The sequence below is a fragment of the Dendrobates tinctorius genome, unplaced genomic scaffold (assembly GCF_039654945.1).
Source record: "Dendrobates tinctorius isolate UK_male_01 unplaced genomic scaffold, ASM3965494v1 ptg000049l, whole genome shotgun sequence".
Classification (NCBI taxonomy): domain Eukaryota; kingdom Metazoa; phylum Chordata; class Amphibia; order Anura; family Dendrobatidae; genus Dendrobates; species Dendrobates tinctorius.
Genome location: NW_027361717.1, coordinates 12,962,501 through 12,984,281, shown reverse-complemented (window position 1 = coordinate 12,984,281; position 21,781 = coordinate 12,962,501). Strand labels below are relative to the sequence as shown.

Here is a 21,781-nt window from a genome sequence, read left to right as displayed (position 1 = left end):
CATATGCTTCATTGTCTATAGTACTGCTGGAGAAAGCCTAGAGCAGTGCTCAGCTATTTACAGAGGTCCCATAGACAAGGAATGGACTAGAGGTTGAGCATATGCACCCTTACTTCATTGAAGATGGGCTCGATCCTAGAGCCTTATTTTCATATTTCCTGAAGGTAACAACGGCCGGAGCAGGGGAGGACATATCATTGGTGCCACAGGGTCCTAAGAATAAGTGGTAAGGGGGCCCACTTCCACATCCAGAGCAGCTTCTGTCACAGAAATGTTAAAGGGTTAATTTTGATGACCTTTTGGACTGCAAGGGCCCATAAACACAGTTCATGCAAATGGCGGTTCCTCTATCTGTGTCCACCCTGGATCGAATACCCAGAAATCAGAAAGTGACTCCCTATCCTAGTGATATGTCTTGAGAATGACCCTTTAAAGGACGGTACCATGGATTTTTTTTGCCCTCATTTAGGAGAAATATTTGTGGGCTAATTCTCATTTTCGGTGTGTGCTCAGTGCTGTGTGCAGCAGGTGTAATGCAGGTGACAATGAGGGCAAGTAACACAGCCGGTGCCTGGAGTAAGAGGCCGGATCTTGTTACTGAGCAACATTAATATATTAACCAAAGAATGCAACTGGCTGTAATCTGCACGGAGCGCTGCGCTCGCCACAGGAAGGAGTCTCATTTCATCAGCAGCTACTGGAGCTGCATTATGTGGCCAGAGGAGCCCAGGGTAATGGATAATGCTATGACTATAGCTCTCCTGACCCCCCTACTAGTGCACACTGAGCAGCCCCCCAGTCTGTATACCAGGTTACTGAGTCGCATACCTTGTGAAATCCTAAGAATAAATCTTCTCATATCAGATGACTCATTGTGGATAAATCCTCTTTTATCACTTTATGTAAATGTCCTCTTTCACACTTTGTGGGAGGATGGGGCCTGGAAAATAACTCTGCCTCCAAGGATTATTTTACATGAAAGGGACATTACCAGTGTGATATGTAATGTCCGCTCTCCTGATCTCACCGCAGAGCTGCGTGTGACCCTAAGGTCACACTAACCAACGCAAAATATGGTCAGTATTTTACATGCGTAATACGGATGACAGGCCCCTAAACAGTGCTTCGTATGTCATCCGTAAGCAAGGTGTGGTCGCGTATTTTGCGCATGTCAGCATCCGTATGTAATCCGTATGTAATCCGTATGGCGAGATTTTCTCGCAGGCTTGCAAAATGGACATATAATGGAGCCCTATGACAGGGTTTCTAACAGAAACCAAAGAATAGATATAGACACATAGAATGCATATATATACTGTATATATATATATATATATATATATTCTATGTGTATATATCTATTCTTTCGTTTCTTTATTAAACCTGTCAGTGCGCTGAAATGCCGGCTTTGCTAAAAGACACCGGGTGCGTATTGCTCGCAGGTCACACGTGTGGTCCGTGTGTAATCCGTATTTTTTGTGCACCCATAGACTTGCATTGGCGTACTACGGGCGTAGTACGCTGACAATCGCAGCATGCTGCGATTGGCACGGAGCCTAGAATACGGATGAGAAATATACGGCTGGTGCGAGGGACCCCATAGAGAATCATTTGTCCGTGTCTAATGCGTGCTTTTAGTGCCTCTCACTCAGCCGTATTCCTCGCCAGTGTGACCCCGGCCTAAGGGGCTTTCACACTGCATCTAGTACACGCTCGCTAGCCCCGACGGAGCATATGTCCAATCCACTCCAAAACAGGTTTTGGGATGTATGTGCAGATGGGGCCATCGACTATGACAGTGCTGGTAGAGCGAACCTACCATCTATCATGCATCATTTTCGAGCATGTACACTTATTAGAGGCGGACACCCAGATGAAGTCTACTATGTTTAAGTGTCTGCCTCCAGTAGGCGTACATGCTCGAAAATGATAAACGGGATAGTGCAGGTTCACTCTGTCGGCACCATAAGGCTAAGTGTACATGTAGCGGAACTCTCGCGGAAATTACCGCAAGAATTCCGGAATTCCATTCCGCGGGAAAATCGCATTTTAAATTCCCGTGATTTTCCCGCGGAAAAACTAGCATTTTGCAAGCGTATTTAGCTTGCAGAATGCTAGCGTTTTCCAAGCGATCTGTAGCATCGCTTGGAGAACTGATTGACAGGTTGGTCACACTCGTCAAACATAGTGTTTGACAAGTGTGACCAACCTTTTACTACTGAGGCCGCCTATGCAGCATCAGTAGTAAAAGATAAAATGCAAAAAAAAAAAAAATGGTGTTATTCTTACCTTCCGAAGTCCCGCGCAGCCGTTCCCAGTAATCCTTTGCGAAAATGCCCGCGATGATGTCCGTTCTCGCGTGATCGCGATGTCTCGCGGTGATTCGCGATGACGTAGAGAACGGACGCCATTGCGGGCATTTTCACAAAGGATTACTGGGAACGAGAGCGTGGAGAGAAGCGGGAAGACTGCGCGGGACGCCGGAAGGTAAGAATAACAATATTTTTTATTTTAAATTCTATTTTTTACAGGGATATGGTACCCAAAGCCCGGAGGACAGTCTCCTCTCCTCCGGACCGTGGGTACCATCCGCAAATGTTCTGCTTACTTTCCGCATGGTGTGCACAGCCACATGCGGGAAGTAAGCGGAACAATGCATTCCTATGGGTGCGGGATCGCCGCGATTCCGCTAAATTAATGAGCATGCTGCGTTTTTTACCGCGAAGCGATTCCGCCGCGGTAAAAACCGCAGCATTAGTACAGCATTGCGGAATCCCATAGGAATGCATGGGATGCTTATTTTTCGCGTTTTCGCGGCAAAATCGGGTGGTTAAAACCGCTGCGGAAATGCGAAAAAAACGCCACGTGTGAACTCAGCCTTATAGTCTATGGCCCCATTAGCGCATACGTTCGAATCCCTATTTCCTAGGTGGAGGTTCAGACGTAAGCCACGTCGGGGTCACCAAGCATGTACTAGACGCAATATGAGAGCACCCTAACTGTCACATACAGTTGTGGCCAAAAGTATTGACACCCCTGCAATTCTGTCAGATAATACTCAGTTTCTTCCTGAAAATGATTGCAAACACAAATTCTTTGGTATTAATATCTTCATTTAATTTGTCTTAAATGAAAAAAACATAAAAGAGAATCAAGCAAAAAGCAAAACATTGATCATTTCACACAAAACTCCAAAAATGGGCCAGACAAAAGTAATGGCGCCCTCAGCCTAATACTTGGTTGCACAACCTTTAGCCAAAATAACTGCGACCAACCACTCCCGGTAACCATCAATGAGTTTCTTACAATGCTCTGCTGGAATTTTAGACCATTCTTCTTTGGCAAACTGCTCCAGGTCCCTGAAATTTGAAGGCTGCCTTCTCCAAACTGCCATTTTTAGATCTCTCCACAGGTGTTCTATGGGATTCAGGTCTGGACTCATTGCTGGCCACCTTAGAAGTCTCCAGTGCTTTCTCTCAAACCATTTTCTAGTGCTTTTTGAAGTGTGTTTTGGGTCATTGTCCTGCTGGAAGACCCATGACCTCTGAGGGATACCCAGCTTTCTCACACTGGGCCCTACATTATGCTGCAAAATTTGTTGGCAGTCTTCAGACTTCATAATGCCATGCACACGGTCAAGCAGTCCAGTGCCAGAGGCAGCAAGGCAACCCCAAAACATCAGGGAACCTCCGCCATGTTTGACTATAGGGACCGTGTTCTTTTCTTTGCCTCTTTTTTTCTCCTGTAAACTCTATGTTGATGCCTTTGCCCAAAAAGCTCTACTTTTGTCTCATCTGACCAGAGAACAATCTTCCAAAACGTTTTAGGCTTTTTCAGGTATGTTTTGGCAAACTCCAGCCTGGCTTTTTTTATGTCTTGGGGTAAGAAGTGGGGTCTTTCTGGGTCTCCTACCATACAGTCCCTTTTCATTCAGACGTCGACGGATAGTACGGGTTGACACTGTTGTACCCTCGGACTGCAGGGCAGCTTGAACTTGTTTGGATGTTAGTTGAGGTTCTTTATCCAACATCCGCAGAATCTTGCGTTGAAATCTTTTGTCAATTTTTCTTTTCCGTCCACATCTAGGGAGGTTAGCCACAGTGCCATGGGCTTTAAACTTCTTGATGACACTGTGCACGGTAGACACAGGAACATTCAGGTCTTTGGAGATGGACTTGTAGCCTTGAGATTGCTCATGCTTCCTCACAATTTGGTTTCTCAAGTCCTCAGACAGTTCTTTGGTCTTCTTTCTTTTCTCCATGCTCAATGTGGTACACACAAGGACACAGGACAGAGGTTGAGTCAACTTTAATCCATGTCAACTGGTTGCAAGTGTGATTTAGTTATTGCCAACACCTGTTAGGTGCCACAGGTAAGTTACAGGTGCTGTTAATTACACAAATTAGAGAAGCATCAAATGATTTTTCGAATAGTGCCAATACTTTTGTCCACCCTCTTTTTTATGTTTGGTGTGGAAAAATATCCAGTTTGGCTTTAGGACAATTCTTTTTGTGTTTTTTCATTTAAGACAAATTAAATGAAGATAATAATACCAAAGAATTTGTGTTTGCAATCATTTTCAGGAAGAAACTGAGTATTATCTGACAGAATTGCAGGGGTGTCAATACTTTTGGCCACAACTGTATGCAGGTTCTTCTCCACTTCAGCCTCCTTCTCACAGACAGACAGTGCTGTAATACAGCAGAGCTGTGAGAGCTGCAGCAAATGTGTTTGTAAGAAGACAAATTCCATTTCATCTGTTCAGGGTCAGTTACTTGTCTCTCACTGGTAATGTTCCCTTTTTCTTTAAAATAATCTCTGGAGGCAGATTCTCAGGGAGATCAGTGTCTGGTTCATAGCCTGGAACAGCTCATTTACACCTAAGAAAAATGTAGATTTCTCTGGAATAAGACATCAGATCGCTGATATCAAGGTATTATTTTATTCTGGTTCTTATGACCTACATGCCTATATAGACGGCTTAGGAGGGTTTATCCTACGGACAGATTCCCTTTAATAGGAGTTAAATATTAATTTGCATTAGGTGCCCAGTAATATGTATAACCCGTTCTGCCACAAATCCTGCTTTAGATTTTAACTAGAAATCCATGATGCATGCACCGCAGCAGAACTACATGTATAAGGACACATTTCTTGCTCCAATCGCAGCTTTGTGTTGAAGGTTAAGTTCCCACTATGAGATTTGTGTGACTTTTTTGACACTGCATCTGCTGTGTGAAAAGTCACAGCAGTTCCAGCAAAGTGGATGGGATTTATCTAAATCTCCTACCCACTGAGCTTTATTTTTTTTATGCCGCATAAACTGACCTGCGGTGCATAATTGAAACCTGCAACATTTCAATTTTTTTCTGCGTTATATGTGTGGATTTTTCCCATAGAATTGTATTAGATTCAGGAAAGCTGTATGCAATAAATGGATGTATGTTTTTAGTGCATTTCCGTTATGGCCTCTTTCACACATCCGTTTGTCTCCATCAGTCAAAATCCGCCATTTTGCAAAAAAACGGATCCGCCATTTCTCTGTCTCTCCCTCTCTCCCTCCCTCTCTCTCTCCCTCTCTCTCTCTCTCTCCCTCTCTCTCTCCCTCTCCTTGCTGGGCACGGGTTCCTTTAAATTTCTGCCTTCCCCGGATCCGTGAAAGCAACGGTCCGGTAGCACACATTGCTTTCAAAACGGTTGCGGATCCGTGTCCCGCCATTTTCGCGGTTTGCAGCTGATGTAAAATAGTGAAACAGGCCTAAGGAAACACAGTAAAATATAGCTTCTTCTGTTACTGCAAGTGCAAGCCATAATACAGGCAGACAGCGACATAGAGCAATGCTGTGTCTGCATCAAATGAATGCCCTGACTGGCACATAGTCCCTGACGCGCGCTGCCAACATCAGTCCCTGACGCACGCTGCAGACTATGGGAACTCCACTGTCTGTACGGGCAATGCGGGCATGTGCTTGCCATCTGCACTGAAGTACAGATATTATCTGCGAATGCTTGGCCACAGCAAGACAAGACTGTTGGTGAACGAATGATGAGTTTATAAAAAAATTAGAAGACTAGTAATCAAAAACGGGATTTGGACAGTAGCACCTGTGGGGACATAGACTATAATGGTGCTGACAGTGAACATTGGCCTTGCCATGCATCATTTTCAGATGTGTACGCGTACTGGAGGCGGACAACCAGGCGCAGTCTACTACCTCAAGTAGGTGAACACGCCACAAAATGATGCACAACAAAGTGCAAGTTCATTATTTAGTTCCCATTATAGTCTATGGGCCTGTAGCCGCATTCTTCTGAATCCCGTATTGCAGAGGGTAGGGACGTAAGCTCTGACGTGAGCCACTGAACGGGTGCCTAAACGCAATGTGAAAGCAACAATCAGTTTTTAATCATTTGCTGTCATAGATCTAATGGAAATGAGAAGAATTATCTGGGTAGAAAGGCAAGATGAGCAATTGTACATACACAGTGCTATATAATATGATGATACCAATATATAAAAGGATAAAAATTTTGATGGGAGGACTTCTTTAAATGTCCCAAACAAACTCCTTTAAAAGGAATCTGTTGTCAGTTTTTTGCTATGTCATATGAGAACACTATGATGTGGGGTAAGAGACTCCAGCGATGTGTCACTTACAGGGATGTGTCGCAGGGATGTGTTTTCTTGTCAATACAATCAGTGTTTTATCAGCAGGAGATGATCACTTGCACACATTAAACAAAGTGATGCATCACTGGAATCAAGGTCTCTGTCCCTATATCATACTGCTGTCAGATTATATAGCGAAATCCTGCTTACAGATTCCCTTTAATTAGATGTAAAATAGAGTCCTAGTTGGCACATGTACTGCCGTATGGAGCAGTGTTTTAGGAGTGATTACTGCAAAACCGCATCTGGTGGAGCTCCCACTGTTCTCTAAATGCCTGGATATGAAATCGGAGACACAAAGAGGTACATTATAACCCCATATGGTGCATCGACTTTTTAATATGCTCCTGCGATGTCCGTACCAGATAAATAATCGACAGCGACCAGGAAGCTATGGGATCTGAACAGGTTTGGCTGACGGTTTAATGTATATGTATATGGCTGCCTCTGACCGATGATTTTCGGGGGAGATACAGATCCGGCATGTCAGATTACAGACTGCTTTTTGTTCTATAAGAAACAGCCAGAGACATCTGGTAGCAGCTCTCTCATAAAGAACAAGGGGGTATTTGGGGTAGTGAGTGCTCCTGTGTATGGGAGAGACGGCCGAGATAGCTGCCTGCCAAATGATCGGCTGAAGCATTGTTCGGCAGACCGCCATCTAATATGGGGGCTTAACATGGCGATGATTTGTGCTTTCAAGCCTGTTTGTAGTCTGACTGATCACAGTGTAATCACAGGGGTGGCGAGGATAATGCCGCCTAATCTCCTGATATCCATCCTCCTTTGTTTGGCTTCCTGGTTACCAAGGCTTCTTCCTGCTCCTTGTGACCGAGGTTGCTCGACATTTTGTTGAATGTGAGGGATCCAGGCGATTTGCTGTAGGCGAGCCCTCAGGTATACCGCACCTGTACACTGAGCGGTGTAATGTCCGCAGCATGGATTATACCAGCATGTTATTTCAGTAGTGCATTATCTGTATTACTAAACGTTACTGTACTTCTACATCTAAAGCAGACATACCTGAAAATGCACATTGTGAATTAGGACGTACCGTATTTTTCGCTTTGTAAGACGCACTTTTTTCCCCCAAATTTGGGGGGAAAATGGGGGTGCATCTTACAAAGCGGACATGACTTACCATAGGCCGTGATCAGGGGGCGTCCGGGTGTCAGGTTGCTGGCCGGTGATGCGGGTGTCTCCACTGCCCAGCGGTGCTGCGTGTGTGCTTGGCGCTGCCCGGGGCTCTGCCGACATTGTGCGACAGGCCTGCCCCTGTGTGTGCAGTGGTGCCGGTAAAAAATGGCCACCGGCGCTTGCGCAGATGGGATCTCGGGACCCAGCTCTCGAGAGATGAGAGATGAGATTTCAGCGCTGAGATCTCACACACGCAGCACCGCTGAGCACCAGAGACACCCGCAGGACTGGCCAGCAACTGCCGGACACCCAGAGAAACCCGGTAGCGGCACAAGACCCTGCAGCAGCATAAGACCCCCGCAGCAATGGCACACATCGGAGCCCCCCCTCATCCCTGAATGTGGCCTGCAGCATCACTCCACGCCTGCCTCCTCCAGCAGCGAGCCTGGCACCCCGCTACACCGCAGCCACCAACCCCGGTAAGCATTAAGATGCAAGGATTATAAGAGGCACCACCATTTTATTAAAAAATATTTTTTTCTTATTTTTCTCCTCAAAATTTGTGGTGTGTCTTATAATCCGGAGCGTCTCATAAAGCGAAAAATACGGTAATTCACTTATTCTGACACTTGGTGATCCAGCTCTTGTTTCCCACATGTGCTGTAGCTAGAACCAGAACACAGAGAACCAGTAAGAATAAAACAAAATACTATTTTTATGTTTATCATCTTCTTGTTCTTTAACTATCAATTATTATTATCAGGTATTTTAGGGCAGTGTGCAGTGACAGACTAGATTGGCAAAGGCCTATCAGTAACATTGATTCTTAGGGCCTGCTGTTCATCTACATGCACAAATAACCTGTCCCTGGTAAACAAATGTACTTTTTCTTCTATGTAATATTAATTTGGCTAGCTTGCTTAATAAATGATGCGTTTTTCTGCACTGCTCATTAACACTTCTTCACAGGGGGGCCTACCGGAGGATTCTCCTGTTTTCCTGTGGGCCAGTCCAAGCCTGGCGCTGTACATGAAAATGGGGTTTACGTACATTACAATTATTAAACAATGAACAGCAAAAAGTACAAAACACGTGTAACTAAACATGGCAGCATTTAGGGGGTTAAACTGCCGGGAGTGTTGCGGTCACCACTCCTGACATTGAGTGCTGGATGTCAGCTCTGATACTAGCTGAACACCCAGTGGCAATCGCGGTCACGCAAAAAGCACCAGGACGTACTCAGTACGTCACACCCATCCCGGACATACTGGGTACATCCTAGGTTGTAAAGGGGTTAAGACATGACATGCCAAAACGCACAGCGTCAAAAATGTGTAAAATTTTTATTTTTTAAAACGCACTAAAAATGCAAGTAACCTAAATTACTTAATAGGTGCAGAAATGGTGCAATATCAAAAATTAACCAAAAGCTCATCGTAGGAGCGTAGCCTAAGTCTACGGGTTGTGAAAAAAAACAAACCTTGGCTTGATGAACACAGAACCAGACCCCAATCAGAGGGCAATAAAACTTTCACACTCCTTATCTATGAACTGTTCCAGTATTTATGTTTCTTCCTCTCCCATAATGATAATTCTGTTTCACATCACTTGTCTTATCTATTGCATTTTTTCTGTGCTGTATTGTGTATAAATATGTGATTCTTCAGATGTTGTATTAGTCAGTGCCTGATGAAGAGACCTGAGTAGTCTCGAAAGCTTGCAATGTGTTACCATCTTTTCAGTTAGCCATTAAAAGGTATCAACCACTCAGGGCTCTCAATTCTAAATATTCTTAAGTCAGTGTAGAGCATTCTGCTGGGATATATATCGGCTCATGAAGTTCATATCACGGTCAGACAATGCGCTGTACTCACTACACAATTTTGATTCTGTTATTAAACATCCAAATATAATAATAGATATATTATCTATCAGTACCTGTAGGTGGCGCTCATTGTGCGGCCATGTAAGTGACCGTTCTCCATGCAGGTCTACACAGTAGTAAGACTTATGGAGTCGGGTTACCGGCGATCACACCTAGATACCATATTCTAAAACAAAGCGTGATGAGACTCAGTAGAAGAAGACGACATGGTATGTACACGCCACACAGCGTATAGAGAGATCCTTCTGGATCCCGCTGCTATAGGATCCGTATGGTCTGGTCATTGACATATAGAGAGGACGATGATATCTGCTTATAGAGCCATAGTCCCCTCTGTATCGTTCTACTGATGTGAGATAGGAGACTACGCAAATACCATAAAGGGTTACAAATCTAGCTTCGCTGCATCTGTCCTAATTTCTCTATCTATAGTTTCAATATTATTTCACACTGATCCAATCTCTCGTTTTTTTTTTTTCTTTAAGACTAAAAGTATAATAGTAGTGTAAATCCTGTAGTATGCAGCAGTAGATATTTGCTTGGCTTTGGGCTTAACACACGAGGCAAATTATGGATCTGAGTTATATGTGGTGTAGTAGCCCCCTCATGGACCCCCTCTATTTGCCTCCAAATTTGTACAAAGACAATTTTTTTTTCAAGTGGGTAATAACTGTGAGCTTGTGGCATCCTATGGAGCGTGTCCCACCGTATGGCCTCCGTGCACTGGTGGTCAGACACCGTGCATTTAGCTGGGTCACTTTCATAGATTTATTACACAGTAGATGTGATTGTGAGGTTCCATCAGCTACCATGGCGTCAGAGTTCTGCCAGATGCATGGTTTTCCCAAAAGATCACTGTTCTTGGCAGCAAATCGTCCTGTTGCCCAGTGTGACCAGGATCTGCCCTACTGAGAACAATGGCCGCCTAGGTGCCGTGAACGATCTATTACAGATTGTTCAGTGCGCATCGGAAGCACTGTCATCCTTCAGATGTAGGCAGGCTACTAAATGATGGCCGATTGGCAAATAAGTAGCTGATCAGCACTCATTAAGTAGAGCTGTTCGGCCAGTGTTCACAGACCTTAAAGGTGTTGTCCACTACGCGGCAAGCCCCTTCTGAATCCCTGTATTTCCACCCAGTAAAATAATAGCACTCCTGGGGATTGCGTGACATTATGTCACACGATCCCTGCAGCTAAGCAGTATCAGCTTCACTCCTCCTACTTTAATTGACATCTGGAGGAAGTGAGAGCTGCGGCTGCCCTCTCCCTTCCTCCGGATGTCTTGATTTGTCTCCAGAACATTATTATGTCCCAGGAGCGCCAGTTCCGACACCGTTGGAATGGCGCCAACATCGGAGGTCACTATAGGTATTATTTTTTTATAAGGGGGTAGCATAGTGATTGACAAGGGGCTGCCCGAGTAGTAGTTGACCTGCCATTTAATGTTTTGAAATACAAAGTATCCAAATCTTTATGGAGGCAATGAAATGGTCACGACCTAGTGGTACAAAAAAAAGAAATAATGTAGAATAAACTTACTCATAGAATAAATATTACATATTATACCATGCTGAAAAAGTTTACAGGGAGTTACCAAAAATAATGGTGGAATCATTTTTTTTCATACTCTTACTCCCTAAAAATGTTATGTCTTATTGCCAAATATGGTGGCAATAAAAACTTCAACTCATACTGCACACCGTAATAAGCCCTCACATACCTATGTTGATGAGAAAATAAAAAAAGTATGACTCTTGGTTGCAAAACAATAAAGGGGTTATCTTCTGTGTTTATATTGATGATATGATGACCTATCCATGGGACAGGCCATCAGTATTTGACCAGTGTGTGTGCAATACCCAGCATCTTCACCGATCAGCTGTTCCTGGTGCCGGTGTGATCAGTTGCGGAGCTGCACAGCACCGTTAGTTGCATATTGGGTACTGTACATCCACCACTATCACTTAAATAGGGCCAGATGTGCAATACTAGGGAGTGGCCACTATGTAGTCGATGGAGTTGGGCTGTTCTGCTCCACAATTGGTAATATCAGGGAGTTGCACCCCCACCGAGTGATATTGAGGACCTATTATAAAGATGAAGTAGACAGCACTTTTAAAAATGCTCAGTCCTAAAAGGGAAGCTGTCTGAGGCCGGGGTCAGACTTGCAAGAAACTCGCACGACTCTCGCATCTTAATACCCAGCACTGCCGCCGGCACTCGGACAGGAGCGTGCAGCTGCATGTATTTCTATACAGCCGCACACTCCGGTCCCGAGTGCCGTCAGCAGTGCCGGGTATTGACATGCGAGACTCGTGCGAGTTTCTCGCAAGTCTGGCCTCGGCCTTATAAGGATCATCTTTTCTTATAACTCCATGCCTTGTAAAAAAATTCTTACAAAAGATGTGATTAATATGACAACCGGGCTTTACTGTTACCATTGTCAGAGGCGTGTGCCTTTACAGATTGACTCTGCCAGCACTGATTGGACAGTATGGACAGCCCCATAGGGTAAAACTCAATTTATTCATAAGTTTCTAGAAGTCATTGAATAGGGTCCAGAATTTTGATACAATAAATACAATTATTTACTAAAACTAACACTTCAAGTGACCTAAGAGAGCATGGCGGTTAAAGGGTTACCAGTGTCCACATCAGCCCCATAGAGATTTTGACTTTTAATCAAAACCAACATTCATCTCCCCAAATGTACTAGAAAAATCCCCTTGAAGCCTGCAGCTCTGTGTTTTTAACAGTTGATTAGCAGAAATGAAGCTCTTTACACAGCTTGCACCCCGACCTCCAGCTCCTGCCTCCCTGCTTCTTTACCTGGCACCTTAAAGTAAATTCATATTGCATAACTCTCATGAATAGGAGAGTCAGTAGTCATTCGTGACACAATACTGCCACCTGGTGGTCGTAAAATGTGCTGCACTTAATTATTAATATCTTTACACTATCTTTCAGTGCAGTAATGAAATTGAAAGGTCGGTCAGCAAAAAATAACAGTAGAGACCAAGAACATGCGCTCAGTGTAGGGCTTGGTAAACCAGTTCAGTGCACTTTTGCACCTACTTTTTTCCATCTGTCTTCACTTTTCCATGACTCCTGTAAAGCCAGAGATGTCAGTCAAGGAAGAAGGAAACAGCGGTAAATGCAAAACAAGTAGATGGGAAGGGGAACTGAAGCATTTGGTCATACCAAGAGTGCAATGAGTACCTTTACTTGGTTTGAAAAGTTGTATTGTGCTTAAAAATTTTCTTTAACCACTTGGCAAAATAAATTACGTACCTGTCACTGCTCTGTTGTCTGATATCCCGGGGGTTTCCTTACAACTTGGGTGCCCTAGCTATCTGTGCTCCTCAGATTGCTTCTAATGGTGAAGATGCCAGGGCCACATACTTTGCTGAGCTCCTACATCATCCTTAAACTGTCCCCTCCCCAACCCAGTGAGTACTAGTGTATAAGATTACACAACCCAGACTTACAAGGGAATATGTACAGGCATAACTGAAAATATCAATCATACAAATATGCACTCACAAACAACAGAGAGGAACGCCAGGAACTAAAAGCAAAGAAAACCAAATTGCAGAGGATGTAGATTTACATACAAAACACCAACCAACAGTTTTCAGAACAACACTCTAAACATCTCCTCAAACACCGAACTCCGCCACTCTCCTGAACCAGTGCAGAATTAACCTAACACTGTCAAGCCTGATTGCCAGAGTCTATTATATATAGGAGAGGGGAGTGGCCAATACTGAACAGCTGAGACTATGAAAGCTTGAAGTCTCCAGCAGCACTCAAGATAAACAGATTAACTCCTGCATAGCTAAGAGAAACCTGCACCATTTAATGTGATGGTGAAGTGCTTTTAATCGGTGCAGGAGAACATGAAATTAGATGATGTGGTCTTCTGGCCCCACTCTGTCTCAATAAACCGTGACAATACCTCTACATCAGTGCTTGGGTCTCCATGTGCACAGGGGGCTTAGGAACTGTGCTCCCTCCATATACGATAGATGCTAAATATGTTACGTGCTGCTGTTAACCTTTTGAACATCAGCATATAAATGGTGAAATTCCCAGTGCCCATCAATTTTCATTTGCTCCCTGCAACACGATCTCAGGTGAACTGATGAGTTACCAAGGCAGCCAAAGCCTGATTGAAGGCACTGTCACTGCCATCTTGACACGCCTGTTAAACTGAGCCGCAGGCTGAGCATCATAGGAGACTGTAAATTTTACTATGTACTGCAATTCTGTAGTATTGTACTACATAGTAGAAGTGATCAGATAATCGCAGGTTAAGTCCCCTAAGGGGCTGAAAAAGTTAAAATATAAAAAATAAGAAAGTTTGTAAACATATCAAAAAAATAAAAAATTTGAATTAACCGCCTTTCCCTTCTTAAAAAAAAATATATATTTCCTATTGTCCCACTCGTAAAAGTTCAGGCTACCAAAATATGAAATTAATTACGGTAATCCATATGATAAAGTCCATGAAGATAATATAAATTAAAATGCTGTAATTGTGGTTTTACTGGCAGAACACCTCTCTAAAAAAAACAGAAATTAAAAGTTATTAAGATGTCAAATGTACCGTTAATTGGTATCCGTAAAACCATCAGCACAAAATAAAAAACGTTTTCACACAGGTCCATCAACAGAAACATAAAAATTTTATAGGTCTAGGAAAATGGCAACAAAAAAAACAAATATTTTTGCAGGCTTCAGAATATTTTATACCACCTAAATAAGCCTTCCCAATAATATCTTTTTTGTATTAAAGGTGTGTATATGTGAATTAATATACTCATCTACCACTGCTCTCTCCATTGTCCAGCGCCGTTCTGCTTCTCTTTCCAATGACGTCACCATTCTTCAGACTCTCCGAATCACACCGTGTGACCCGGAGGTGTTTTTTCCAATGTAGGTCTATAAAGCATCAGAACGAGACCTATAGATTACATTATAAAAGAGACTTCCGGCTTACACATTGAGCATAGAGTGGGCCGGCTAGTCTGAAGAGCGGTGACATCACTGAGAAGAGGAACAGAACTGTGCCGGTTCCTGGAGAAGAGTATATTAATACACTTACTACACTACCTGCATATATACACATAATTAATAAAAAAAAATATTCATGGCGGGGTTTCTTTAAACAGTAAAAAAAAACATACAATGACCACTGTAAATAAAAAATCTATCGAATATTTGCATTTTCTGGATCATTTCACCCTACTTGGAATTTGTTCCCATTTTTTAGTACATTGTATGATAAAATTACTGGTGTCATTCAAAGCTACAACTCTTCTCACAAAAAAAAAACAAATCCTCTATGGCTTTTTCAGCAGAAAAAAAAGTTATGGCTCTTGGAAAAAGGGAAGGGAAATATACAAACATAAAGACGGAAAAATGGCAAAGCGTTAATGATGTTCTTTTTCATCCAGATAATAGTCATTTTAATTGTGCTCATGAAAAATACATACATTGATTGATTGAACTGAATTTGAAAATAAATGCCTGTACAATCCAAAATGTAGTAATGAATCATAGATTGAATTCTTGCTCTATTTACAGGCTTTCATTGGAAATATATACTATCCTCTGTCATCTCTTACATCCAGTCAGCGTTCAGTAAAGATGCCAGGATATGTTCCAAACCCCCATCAATATCCATCTGCGCCTCTACTAGCATTGTCCCAAAATGGCAGCCTTCTTCAGAGTTTTAGGTTTCGTCCACGTAAGGATCTTATTGACTGGAGACGGTTCAGTGCCATCGATGTGGACAGAGTGGCATATGAATTAGACATCCCTACTCTGCAAGAGACTGTCAGCACAGTGACCTTCTGTAACCTGGATAATGAGAAATGTCCATATTGTCAGCAGCCAGTGGACCCCGTGCTACTCAAAGTCCTTAAGTTGGCACAGATGACGATTGAGTACCTTCTTCAGTGCCAAGAGTTTCTCTGCAACAATGTGGCACAGCTAGAAGATCAGGTGCAAAAAGCTGTTGATGAACATCAGAAAACTAAGGATGACATGGCCAAGCAGGGTGAGGAATTAAGGAAGGTGAAGGAGGAGAACAAGATCAGGAAGAAACTGTTTGAAGCTCAACAAACCATGTTCAAGGCTGAAGCTAACAATTATCATAAGGTGAGGATAACAGATTATAGGAAACATTTAATTATTCGGAATCTTTCACCACATTTGCATCAAAACTATTAATATGTCCTACCTGTATATCTCATATCATATGACTTGTTGTGGATAAATCATCTTTTATCACTTTAAGTAAATGAGCTCTTCCAGGCAATGGTGAGGATGTTGCCTGGAAGATAACTCTGCCCCCAGAGGTTATTTTACTTGAATGCGGAGTTACCAGTATGAGACAAGTAACTAACACACAACAGGAGAAAAGAACATTTCTTGCAGTTCTGGAGCTCTGCTGTATTGTAACAATATTGTAACTCTGTCTGACTGTGTGATGGAAACTGAAGCTGAGAGGAATATGCAGATGTGTCAGGTATAATCATACACAGCTCTGCAGTGAGATCAGGAGAACAGAGAGCCGCCATTACACATCACACTGACACTGGTAACCATCACATTTCACACTGATAGCTGCCCGTTTCTGTAAAATAAGCTCTGGAGGCAGGGTTATCTTCCAGACAGCCTCCTCCCCATAGCCTGGAAGAGGTCATTTATAGAAAGTGATAAAAGATGATTTCCCAACAACAAGGCATCTAATATGAGACATATCCTCAGTAGTCTCTAACCTATACACCCATAATAATAGTTTAGATAGGTCAAATGTAGTGACAGGTTCCCTTTAAGAGGACCTTTCACCAAATTTTTCATGTTGAAGTACACACTCGATGGAATAGTGGCTAGTGGCTGCGAAGTAGAATACATTTTTTTATTTGCCTCTCAGTTATGGAGATATTAGATAATGAGTTAACTTTTGTTAAGTTCAAGTGGGTCTTATCAGATAGTTTTCACTGAATGCGTGTACTACTCCCTGTATTATGCTGATCAATCAGGCAGCAACACAGCAGGAAAATAACATTCCCAAATTATAGTTTAGAGCAGGTTTTAAATGTGTGAGATAATCACAGACAGCTCTGATCTAACCTTTTGCATAAGTCATTGTGGGGGGGAGGGAGAGTGCAGCTGAGTTAAGCTGTGTCACATTACAAACTCTTCAGCTTCCCTCCTTTCATAGCAAGGTCACCTCTGCTGTATGCTGCTTCCCCACACTGCCTGTACTAAACTGTGTCAGTAATCACACTTATGTCTGTTGTACTCAACTTGTAATTATTCTGCAATAAGATCATGGCAGTCATATCTCACAGTGCCAAACAGGTTTCTCACTCCTTTGTGAGATGTAATGACAGCTCTGATATCACTGCAGAGCCATTTTAAGTTGTGAACAACAAACATAAATGTGATTCTGACACTTTGAGCTCTCAGTTCCAGTGACAGTGTGGGGGAGGGGCAGTACAGCAGAGCTGACAGTACTCTGAAAGGAAGAGAACTGACAGAATGGTTTGAATGTGACATTGCTATTCTGCCCCTCCATCACACTGTCTTTTGCAGGAAGTTAGACCAGTAGACCAGAGCTGTATTTACATCTCAGACACTGAGAAATCTGCTCTAATCCATTGTGGAGCTTGATCTTTCCTCTGAGTGTTGCTGCCTCACTATGATTAGTCACCATCATACAGGAGGAACAAGAACACGACCCCAGTGAAAAATATCTGCTAATACTCACTCTGACTTAGGTGCCAACAAATTTGATTGCTAATATGTCCACAACAGAGTGACAAAATAAAAAAAAAATTCAATCCACTCGGCAGACACTAGTACATCATGTGTATAGTTCTATAAAAAAAATTGGTGAAAGATCCGTTTTAAGGCGTACACGGGAATTTTTAATGACTTGGTCTCCTTTTACTTATAGTGCCAGCTATGTGATAAAGCCTTTATGACCTACTATCATCTCCAGGAGCATCATAAGCGTAGACACCCTGAGGCGGCAGAGTTTGGTAAATTCAATTTAGTTACGTCATGCTGTATGTTGATATGTACCAGAGGATTTAATATAGCTATAATGAATTCCTTCTCAATGAAAGCTTGAAATCCAAATGTATCATAAATTTGTGCAATCATCTTTGTACTGAAACGTTTGATATTTATGCCATATATTTAGTAGTATTTAACACAAAAACACCCAAACAAAAATTTAGTTAAGAACAAGAGAACTCAAATATATAGATAACACTATGTATGGGGGGGTGAACCACCACCATTATAGTATAATCCAGAAATATCAAACTTTATTTGAACGTATACTAATTATAAAAATGGATAAAAGTCTGCTAGATACAAGATAACAGGGGACAATGTTACCGTGAAGTGCAAACTAGCTTAAACCAAATGCTCAACCAGCAAATAAGTACAATTATAGCAATCAATCTATGTAGGCAGTACAAAGAGGAAAAAAAATATATACATATATATAGATCCCATTATTCAAATAATTATGCTATAAATAAAGTGCCAGTGCATACCAATTCAGGTTGAAAATAGAGAGCAATGCTTTACTTCCTGATTCAAACTAAGCAAATGTAATTAGACCAACAGATAGTGTAAAGGAATAGATTGGTAAGGGTTAAAATATATACACAAAAACAATAGCCTATTGTACAACATAGTTTGCTGAAAAAAGTGCAATGTGCTAGTGGTTAAATCGCTAATAAAATGCTGCATAGCAGATGAAGCGGTCGGTGATATAAACAATATCTAACCGCAGAACCATGCATAAATTAGGGAAAGTAACTTATAAACTTACTGACGGAGATTAAATGAAACATGCGCTGGTGCGATGGGGACGCCGAGGCTACGTGTATCTCATGGCAGTAAGTTTACCTTCCCTAATTCATACTCTAATGGTGGTGGTTCATATATTTATTAGGTAAACTAAATAGGAATATTTGTTTTAAAGCAAATCGATAAGAATTATTTGGATCTGCCCCGGGGGAGCCTTGCGTACAGTGTACAGCTAAGTTAGTCATGCCTTAAAGAAAAACACATTCAAGCATGACACTGTTTAAAATGTTGACAATGGCGATCTATAGCTGAGGTAAGAAATACCCAAAAACATAGTGTGATACCAAGTTACAGTAAAATAAAAAAAATAAAAAATTTTGAGACAAAATAGGATCAATTATTTCATGAGTGATACCATTATTTGCTAAAAAGTCTAATTATAATTATAAGATTTGGATCATGGATGCTCCGTCATGAGAAAGATGTTTATTTTAGCCAAAATGGTAAGTGATCCATTATCTTTATAGCCCAAGGGCCACACAAATATTGTTTCCTCTGTCAATTGTAATTATAATCTGTAGGAGAACAGCCAAGAAAGTGTGCTGTCCCATGACTCCGGTAGAGTACAGTATAGAGAGGTCATGCCAAAACAACCCCCTCTTCCCCCTCAACCAGGAATTAGGAGCTGTGTACCAGTAAGAATGATATCCCACAAATGTCTCAAATGTCTGCTTCACCATTATCACAGCATAACTTCTCTTTGTGACATTAGGGCTTGTATAATGTAACCATAGTATGGTATATCTTAAGCTTGCCCACGTGGGCTTCGTAAGATGAGTTAGATATGGCCATTTTTGTCAATAATCCATTATTTTCTTTAGGGTTCTAAGTCTTCTTCAAAGTCTTCCTAAAGTTTTTTTGTGGATTTGTATCTTCTACAACTTCTATTTCTTTTAATGCATTGGTAAAATCTTTGTTAATTTGCATGTTGCAGACAAACAAAAGAAGAGGCAGGTTGATGATATACAAGAAGGCATCCAAGAGCTGAAGAACACCTTGGTGAAGACTCAGTCTCAGCTGGAGAAAGAAAGGGAGATGGAGCATCAACGTAGGATACAGGTAACATAGTAACATAGTAACATCGTTTTGAAGGGTGAAGGAAGACCTTATGTCCATCTAGTTCAGCCTATTTTTAGTGCAGCTGTTCTGCATTGTTGATCCTGGGGAAGGCAAAAAACCCACAGAGTAGAAGCCAATTTTCTCCATAGGGAAAAAAATTCCTTCCCCTAAGCTGGGTCAACCATCTACCTATAATATTATGTTATTAGGTAGAACAAGCTTTAGGTATCAATGCTCAATAGGTGCCTGGATTTTGCTTTTGAAGAGATTTATTATTTTCATTCTATGAGCTGTGACCACATATACAAAATCTGGAGAAGAGGGAACCACTGACCTCTCTAAGTGAAGTGGCTGCTACTCACTCCTTTCTCTATTCAAATGCACTTACATCTTATTTGTATTTTGTATTATTTGGTGATGTCCAAGACTTGCGTGTCCATATGGCATTTTAGAGGAGGTGGAATGATCTTACCAACAGAATCCCTTTTAAAAATGGTGGTCCATTGTTGATGTATGCCACAGTTTGGTGTACAGTGGCTTACATCTGTGCTTTATGTTCGGCAAGTTTTCCTAACTTGCACCAATTGTAAAGTGTAAACATAATGTAAAGAGAACCTAATAGAAACGTCAGAGCACTGCACCTCGAGTTCCTTATGCAAAGAGACCTTCGTTCTTCTGAAAGATGGAGATCATAGTGGTGGGAAATCCACCATATCCTTTGTATTTTTATGGTAAGAAATGGAGTTCTCAGAAAATATATGACCAGTTGTCAAAGTGGCATATTGGGTGAATTTTATTGTTTTAAAGGTTGAAAAAAGACATAAATCCATCTTGGATTAACGCAGAATGTTGATCCAAAGGAAGGGAAAATACTAATGAGGCAGATGCTGATTACCCCATATGGCAATCGGACTGGTTACCTGGATCAATGTCCCATCACAGAATCTAAATTTTTTATGTATTCAAGAAAGGCATCTGTGCTTTACTTGTATTTTTTTAATGAATCAACCATTACAACCACATGTGGCAGAGAGCTCCACAGTCTCACTGCTCTTACAGTAAAAAATCACCATCTGTGATTATGATCGTGTAACTACAACTTTAGAGTGTGTCTTGGTGTTAGTGCAGCATGTGTGCAATTCTTCACCCATCTGTGTAACGGGAGCCTGATCAGGATACAGTGTCCCTGTGGGATGTGAACTCACACAAATGTCCTCCGACTCCTTGCTCTTTTTCTGTAAGGTTTTATTAGGAACAAGTTGTTGCAGCACAATTACAGTCCATCCATTACCATAAAGCTTTAACATGTCAAATTCTGCACAATTCCTGATCTCATCCTGACACTTCCCGTCCTGCACGTTCTCTGAACTCAGGGCCCTCAGAATCCTCTCGTTGGCCATCACTGGACATTCCCCGTCTACATTACCCATCCTGGCAACGATACCAGACTGCCACTTGCAGTCTCAACTGGACCCTAGGTCCCTGTCAGTTTCAGACAATGTCCCCAGACGTTGCCCCGAGGTTCGCTTCCTAGCCTCTCCCCGAGAGTGCTCCCCAGAAGTTCAACTTTTCCTTCAGATCAGCACTGACTATCACGTCCTGCTTGTTCCAAGCTACTGCTGCAACTGACTACACTCCTCCCACCATCCAAACTATTTAACTATTATTTATCTTATCTAATCTATTGTATATCTCTCTGCTCTACAGTACCACCTAGTGTCCTGATTACATATCTACACTATCCCTACATAACTTTGCCAATTTAAAGGGAAAGACACATGGCATACAACACCCCCTTTACAATCGAACCTTCTTTCCTCTAGACATAGAGGATGGTCCTTTGTCACCAACACAGGCCTTGGTGTAAGTAGATCATTAGAACGATATTTGTACTGTCCCCTCATATACAGATCTGGCAAAAATTAAGAGACCACTGTACAGTTTTATAAATCCAAATGACACCACTTCAGAAGACAATAATGAAATAAATACATTTTTATTGAGACAAAATACATTAAAAAATAGAAAACATGATTCAGAATTGTCCATGAAACATGTGTGAGGTATCAAAAGAAAAAAAAACAAGTCCACAAAAATGGTGAAATGGACTTTTAATACTTAGACTTA

General features: G+C 41.9%; 1 protein-coding gene across 3 annotated transcripts in view; it reads left to right on the top strand.

The window, feature by feature from the left end:
* Positions 1–21,781, top strand: part of DZIP1L (DAZ interacting zinc finger protein 1 like) — a 47,803-nt gene that overhangs the window by 6,920 nt on the left and 19,102 nt on the right. For all 3 annotated transcript variants that reach the window (XM_073576508.1, XM_073576509.1, XM_073576510.1), the window contains exons 2-4: positions 15,284–15,859; positions 17,667–17,751; positions 19,530–19,654. In XM_073576508.1, coding sequence (XP_073432609.1) covers positions 15,284–15,859; positions 17,667–17,751; positions 19,530–19,654 — 786 coding nt within the window. The remainder of the gene's footprint in view (positions 1–15,283; positions 15,860–17,666; positions 17,752–19,529; positions 19,655–21,781) is intronic.